General features: G+C 43.5%; 1 protein-coding gene across 1 annotated transcript; it reads left to right on the top strand.

The window, feature by feature from the left end:
* The first annotated feature begins 2,401 nt into the window (after window positions 1-2,401).
* Window positions 2,402-3,272, top strand: LOC123423862. Its single transcript, XM_045107921.1, has 2 exons — window positions 2,402-2,804; window positions 2,962-3,272. Exons 1-2 carry the CDS (start codon window positions 2,403-2,405, stop codon window positions 3,043-3,045), a joined length of 486 nt encoding a protein of 161 aa, XP_044963856.1. The 5' UTR covers window position 2,402; the 3' UTR covers window positions 3,046-3,272.
* Window positions 3,273-7,834: the final 4,562 nt, after the last annotated feature.

The following is a 7,834-nucleotide window of genomic DNA, read 5'->3' as shown; positions in this document are numbered from 1 at the left end:
GGCTCCGCCCGAGCTCCGTAGAAACACGATCTAGAGGAAAAACTATGGAGGTATGTGGTCGGGCAGCCGTGGGAAAGGTCGTCTCAAATCTGCCCTAAAAGCCCCATATATATAGGAGGAGGGAGGGGGACCTTGCCTTGGGGTCCAAGGGATCCCCAAGGGGTCGGCCGAGCCAGGGGGGAGGACTCTCCCCCCCAAACCGAGTCCTACTTGGTTTGGTGGGAGGGAGTCCTTCCCCCTTCCCACTTCTTCCTTTTTTTTTTCTTTCCTTTGATTTTTTTTCTCTCTTGGCGCATAGGGGATTGGTGGGCTGTCCCACCAGCCCACTAAGGGCTGGTGTGACCCCCCCAAATGCCTATGGGCTTCCCCGGAGTGGGTTGCCCCCCTCCGGTGAACTCCCGGAACCCATTCGTCATTCCCGGTACATTCCCGGTAACTCCGAAAACCTTCCGGTAATCAAATGAGGTCATCCTATATATCAATCTTCGTTTCCGGACTATTCCGGAAACCCTCGTGACGTCCGTGATCTCATCCGGGACTCCGAACAACATTCGGTAACCAACCATATAACTCAAATACGCATAAAACAACGTCGAACCTTAAGTGTGCAGACCCTGCGGGTTCGAGAACTATGTAGACATGACCCGAGAGATTCCTCGGTCAATATCCAACAGCGGGACCTGGATGCCCATATTGGATCCTACATATTCTACGAAGATCTTATCGTTTGAACCTCAGTGCCAAGGATTCGTATAATCCCGTATGTCATTCCCTTTGTCCTTCGGTATGTTACTTGCCCGAGATTCGATCGTCAGTATCCGTATACCTATTTCAACCTCGTTTACCGGCAAGTCTCTTTACTCGTTCTGTAATACAAGATCCCGCAACTTACACTAAGTTACATTGCTTGCAAGGCTTATGTGTGATGTTGTATTACCGAGTGGGCCCCGAGATACCTCTCCGTCACACGGAGTGACAAATCCCAGTCTTGATCCATACTAACTCAACGAACACCTTCGGAGATACCTGTAGAGCATCTTTATAGTCACCCAGTTACGTTGCGACGTTTGATACACACAAAGCATTCCTCCGGTGTCCGTGAGTTATATGATCTCATGGTCATAGGAACAAATACTTGACACGCAGAAAACAGTAGCAACAAAATGACACGATCAACATGCTACGTCTATTAGTTTGGGTCTAGTCCATCACATGATTCTCCTAATGATGTGATCCCGTTATCAAGTGACAACACTTGCCTATGGCCAGGAAACCTTGACCATCTTTGATCAACGAGCTAGTCAACTAGAGGCTTACTAGGGACAGTGTTTTGTCTATGTATCCACACAAGTATTGTGTTTCCAATCAATACAATTATAGCATGGATAATAAACGATTATCATGAACTAAGAAATATAATAATAACTAATTTATTATTGCCTCTAGGGCATATTTCCAACAGCCTCCTTCGACGGCTACATCGGGCACGACTACACAATGTCACATTCTAGGCTACGTCGACACCGGCAGAACCACTACCATATTGCAGGAGCACCTCATCGGGTTCTTCCAAAAACAAGATGTTCGTGGAGCGGCAACGCCCCCCCTCCCCGCCCAAACAATTGTGCGGGGATCTCAACAGTCAGCCTCTTAGTTCCTACTTTAAGTTTCTCTGTAGTCGAGTCATCCATGACACTCCTTTTGTTCGCGAAGCTTGCACAATGATTTGTGGCAGGAAACTTTTAGTGTATTGACATGTCTTTGTATTTTTCGCTTCAGGCACATCCGACATATCTTTGTACATGTAGTATAACATTTTGTTTTACATTTAGAAGAGTGCCGTTCAAACCTTTGTACCATGCATAAACCGCTCGCGATACACCAGGACCGATCACGCCAATTTTCATTCATTTCACACGGGTTGCCAAAGCGATAGAAACCCCACACACGACCATAATGCACCATAACAACAAACGATGACGCTCTGTAACAACAAACTATGACGCTTTGCATATCTTCGAATCCAAGCAGCACACCACTATAAAATACTGCCTCCATTTTTAAATATAAGTTTTTTTAGACGTTTCATTAAAAAACCACATACGGCTATATATAGACATACTTTAAAGCGTAGATTCATTCATTTTGCTTTGCATGTAGTCTTTTAATAAAATTTTAAAAAGACTTATATTTAAAAACGGAGGGAGTGGTCATCATCGTTGCCCTCGCCCCGAGGCTTGCAATCCTAAGAATCCCAGAAGATTTCAAGCAGGGCATACGCGCCCAGTGACAAATGCTTTCTCCTTGACGCTTAACAGCTAAGTAATACTACTCCTACTTGTAGGAGTCAAATTGCCATAGGAAACTGGCAAACTTGCCAGGGTGGTTGGGCGGCGGATGAGATGAGCCCGTCAGCGAGGCACAGCTCGAACGTGTTTCATCCTTTTTATAACAACGCGTCGCCAACGCGGGCCACATCGCGCCCGTCGACAGGCCCACACGCGTCGCCCCGATATTTCCTCCCTCCCTTCGCCTCACCCTCGCCGCCGTCCACCCTTGACTTCTCTTCTCCCCGTCTATATAACCAGAGCCCGGCTGGATACGTGTGTCATCCACCACCCCTTCCCATCCTGCTCTGCTCTGCTCTGCTCAGATCAGCTCTGCTGCCTCCCCTCCATCCACCGAGTGAAAAAAGCTCTCCGTCCGCCGAAGGATCGACCATGGCGGGCACGGCCAACTGCATCGACATCATCCTCGCCATCATCCTCCCGCCCCTCGGCGTCTTCCTCAAGTTCGGATGCGGGGTAAGCAAAAGCATCGGATTCTTTCCTCTTTCTCCCTTCTTCCGTCTTCCCCTTTCTGGCTCTGCTCGATCGACAGGTTGATGGATGCATGGGTTGATGGATGGGGACATGTATGGATGGAATTACTGATAATTGTTTCTTGCTTTCTTTCTTGCAGCACGAGTTCTGGATCTGCCTCCTGCTCACCTTCCTCGGCTACATCCCGGGCATCATCTACGCCATCTACGCCATCACCAAGTAGAGCCGAGCCGTCCCGAGTATGCTCCGCGGCACAGTATTTTCAGGATGATGATCTCGTCTGTCTAGTCGTCCCTCCTTGCTTGTGTGGGTTCTTTTAATTCTTTTCCGTGTATGCTGATGAAGTGATGATGCAAATTCCTCTGTGGTTTCCATGGACCATGTGAAGAAGCAGCAGCTTCTTTATGTATTATATATTTATATAAATGTATGAGAGCACTCTTTGGTAAATTTGGATCATTGCCTCCGTGTGGAAGTCAGGAATCGGCCGTGATATGTATGTATTTCTCATTTGATTTCTTCAGTTCTTCTTCAGTAATATAAATAAGAGAAAAATATGTTTTTGGTTCCTCAAGTTTCTAAAAAGTAGACTTGGTCCCTTAAGATTTTTTGGTATACATTTGATCCTTTAAATCTTAAAATTGGATAAGTTTGGTCCTAAACCAGATTTGAAGCCCGTTGACCGGGTTTGACCGCCACAAAACCGCTGATGAACAGTGATTTTTTTTTTTGAAAACAATAATATCTCAAAAAATTTTAGGGTCCAATATGCTTACATGCGCAAGGTGCGACCAAAATATAATGGTCTTTCGACACTCAGGAGCTCCTGGAAAAAACAAAAATATCTATGGTCGATGAATAGTAAATTGAATTTTTTTGAATTTCTTTAGGATCTAATATTCTTACATACTCAAGGTGCGACCAAATTTTTTTTTGGGGTCTAATTGTTTTTTGAATCTTGCGCATGTTATATTGGACCCCAAAAAAATTCTGATTTTTTTTTAAATTGTTTTGAATTTTGTTTGGATTATTATTCGTCAGACATATATTTTTGTTTTTTTCCGGTCACTCCCCGAGTGTCGAAAGAGCAAGAAATTTTGGTCGCATTTTATTGGACCCAAAAAATTTCAGATATTTTTATTTTTTTGAATACTGTTTACCAGGCGGTTTTGTGACGGTTAATCAAAATCTGATTTAGGACCAAACTTATCCAATTTTAAGACTTAAGGACCAAATACATTTACCAAATTTTTTTGAAGGACCAAATCTATACTTTTTTGAGAATTTGAAGGACCAGAAACATACTTTTCTCTACAAATAAAGAAGCACCCGGTTCTACTGGGATGTAGTGTTGTTTTTATGCAAATTTGATGCCTGTCCCTCTCGGGACAGTTGGGCACTCGCGCGTGCGGGTTTGCTCGTGTTGCACGAGTATTAATGTATTATCATCATACCTGTCAGATGTGCCCTAGCCTCGCTGTCTCGGCTGTGGGCCTGTGGCAGTGCGTTCCATTGGCGGGCCGCCTGTCAAGTGGACGAAAATATGTGGGCCTCCAGAGCGTCGAAAATGACCGAGCACGCTTCTCTGTTTTGAGTGATACTATGCGTACGACACTTAAGCATCTCGTGAAAATCGGACGCACACTCCTCCGTATGCGCTATAGGTGCATAATCTAAATTACACACTCATATAGTGCACGCACTCATATCATGCCAACTGAAGAATTGGAATCACGTGGCTTCCAGATTGACGTTCTGGCATTCATGAGCATTCGCTTAATTAGGCCGCGGCGGAAACAACCGAAGTGTTGCCCGAATTTGGTTTGTGGGTGTAGCGGACACTCGATGCTTGCTCCTTTCGTGTACCTAGTTGGTTAATTGGTGTAGGCGTGGTGTTGATTGTCGGCATTGGCGCTGCTGTTGTTGCCATCGTGTATTCCACCACATATGATAGGTGCATACTCTAAACGACACTCATATCATGCCAACTGAAGAATTGGAATCACTTGAGATTGACGTTCTGGTATTCGCAAGCATTGGGTTGATTAAGGGAAAAATCAACACCTCTTTTGGTCAGAAAAGCAACTCGGTTGGAAAGCATTAACACTTTGTTTAGATGTCCCTATTAGAGAGCTTTCGTATTGAATTGGATCGGAATTCCAATTCGGCGAAACCATTCCTGTCCGTCTATTATGTCCAGATCAGCGATGTATAGCTGGCGTCCTCCCATGGGCCAGGCCGAATAGTGGGCGGCTGATTTTCATGCTTTCTTATCAGGCTTCCTTTAGATTTTTTTCGAATGATTTCCCCAGGTTTTCTGTCCCTTTCTCTCTTTTTTTCCTTGCTTGTTTGTTTACTTATATTTATTTATATACATATTATTATTATTTTTCATTTCTTTTTTTACTTTTAAAGTTTTTTGTGAACACATGAACATTTTTATGCAAAAAATAACACATGATTTTAAAAACATTCATTAGTCATTATAACTTTTAGAGAAAATCATTAAACACGTGGAAACTTTTAAAAATAAACAAACCTAAAATACTTGAACACCTTCTAAAATTACACGAGCATAATTTCGATGTTTAGTTGATTTTTAGAAATTATATTTGTGTACATACACAAAATTAAAATGGAATAACAAACTAAATTACGTGAATACCTTTTATAAAAAGTGTACACACTTTAAAATTGTATGAATTTTTTTTAGAAGATGCTAACAACTTTTAATTTACATGAGTATATATTCTAACTCATATTTTTTTCAAAGCAACATAAATATATTCAAAATACGTGAAAACACCGCTATGTGGCGACTCAAAGATGTCGAGTCTGTTGCCAGCCGCGCCGGTCGAGCCGTGCCCCTTTGCCTGCCGCGCCGGGAGGACTCCGGCGGCCAGGATGAGGTCATGGGAGGCCATGACGAGGTCGTGCTCATCCAATTCAAACCGGCGGCAATCGATTGCGGCGTCTAGCGGCCTTTTTTGGTGTGCATTGATGAATTCTGACGAGTTTATGGTAGATCCGGCAAATTCCACGACGGCGTGTTTGCTCCCATGAGGTTTGACCGGTATACGACTCTCCTAGAATCGGTCTTTCAACCTTCAAAAATAAGGGTTTCAGGTGTGACTTATCCGTGCCCTTTAAAAAATTTACGGGTTGGACCACTTTTACGGTTTCTGTTCTAGACACTTTTTACGACAAAAACTGTAAAACGCAAAAAAATTACGGGTTTGACCACGTATATGGGGCATGCTAGAGATGCTCTTAGATCTTGTTTTCTGATAATTGATACGTCTCCAACGTATCTATAATTTTTTATGGTTCCATACTATTATCTTGTCATCTTTGGATGTTTTGTATGCATGGATATGCTATTTTATATCTTTTTTGGGGCTAACCTATTAACTCAGTGCCAAGTGCCATTTTTTGTTTTTTCCGTGTTTTTGACCTTTTTCAGAGAAGAATATTAAACGGAGTCCAAACGAAATAAAACCTGCGGAATGATTTTTTCCATAACAGAAGATACGCAGAGGACTTGAGAACCGAGGCAAAGGACTCCGTGGGAGGTCACAAGCCCCCTAGCCATGGCCTGGGGGGGGGGGGGGGGGCGCCTAGCACGCTTGTGGGCCCCCCTGTGGCTCCTTTGCCCTACTTCTTCCACCTATAAATTCTCTAAAAAATCCAAAACTGCCACAGAGAGCCACGAAAATACTTCTCCGCCGCCGCAAACTTCTGTCTCCGCAAGATCCCATCTGGGGCATGTTCTGGTGCCCTGCCGGAGGGGGGATTCGGATACGGAGGGCTTATTCATCAACACCATTGCCTCTCCAATGATGCGTGAGTAGTTCACCACGGACCTTCGGGTCCATAGCTAGTAGCTAGATGGCTTCTTCTCTCTCTTGGATCTTCAATCCAAAGTTCTCCATGATCTTCATGGAGATCTATCCGATGTAATCTTATTTTGTGGTGTGTTTGTTGAGATCCGATGAATTGTGGATTTATGATTAGATTATCTATGAATATTATTTGAGTCTCCTCTGATCTCTTATATGCATGATTTCGTATCCTTGTAATTGTCTTCGAGTTGTGGGTTTCGTTTGGCCAACTTGATCTATAATTCTTGCAATGGGAGAAGTGCTTGGTTTTGGGTTCATACCGTGCGGTGTCCTCACCCAGTGACAGAAGGGGTAGGGAGGCACGCATCGTGTTGTTGCCATCAAGGGTAAAAAGATGAGGTTTATATCTATTGCATGAATTTATCCCTCTACATCATGTCATCTTGCTTAAGGCGTTACTCTGTTTGTTATGAACTCAATACACTAGATGCATGCTGGATAGCGGTTGATGTGTGGAGTAATAGTAGTAGATGCAGATATTATCGGTCTACTTGTCTCGGATGTGATGCCTATATGTATGATCATTGCCTTAGATATCATCATGACTTTGTGTGATTCTATCAATTGCTCGACAGTAATTCATTCACCCACCGTAATACTTGCTATCATGAGAGAAGCCTCTAGTGAACACTATGGCCCCTGGGTCTACTTCACATCATATTTTCAGCTCTACACTTTTACTTTGTTGCACTTTCCACCTTCAGATCTCACCTTGCAATTAATAGTGAAGCGATTGGCAACCCTTTATAGCGTTGGGTGCAAGTTTGTTTGTTTTTGCGCACGTACATTGGTGACTTGTCTTGATACTCCTACTGGATTGATACCTTGGTTCTCAAACTGAGAGAAATACTTACTGCTACTGTGCTGCATCACCCTTTCCTCTTTAAGGGAAAAAACCAACGCAAGCTCAAGAGGTAGCAAGAAGAATTTCTGGCGTCGTTGCCGGGGAGTATCAAGTCAAGAATAGTCTCCCTTCAACGTGCCAATTTCTGGCGCCGAGGACTATTCTAAGTGAAGCTTATCCAAGTAACTATCGCAAACTCATCTCTTGCATTTACTTTTTTTTGCCTTTTGCCTCTCGTTTTTCTCTCCCCCACTTCTGAATAACAA

This window comes from Hordeum vulgare, chromosome 1H (genome assembly GCF_904849725.1).
Source record: "Hordeum vulgare subsp. vulgare chromosome 1H, MorexV3_pseudomolecules_assembly, whole genome shotgun sequence".
Lineage (NCBI taxonomy): Eukaryota > Viridiplantae > Streptophyta > Magnoliopsida > Poales > Poaceae > Hordeum > Hordeum vulgare.
The sequence above is the reverse complement of the archived record's forward strand: the minus strand, read 5'-3'. Positions and strand labels throughout refer to the sequence as shown.

Bases quoted from the DNA above. Each gene is read 5' to 3' on its own strand.
- LOC123423862 (XM_045107921.1), top strand. From the start codon at position 2,403: ATGAGCCCGTCAGCGAGGCACAGCTCGAACGTGTTTCATCCTTTTTAT. The intron at 2,805-2,961 runs GTAAGCAAAAGC...TCTTTCTTGCAG, and splicing joins TCCTCAAGTTCGGATGCGGG to CACGAGTTCTGGATCTGCCT.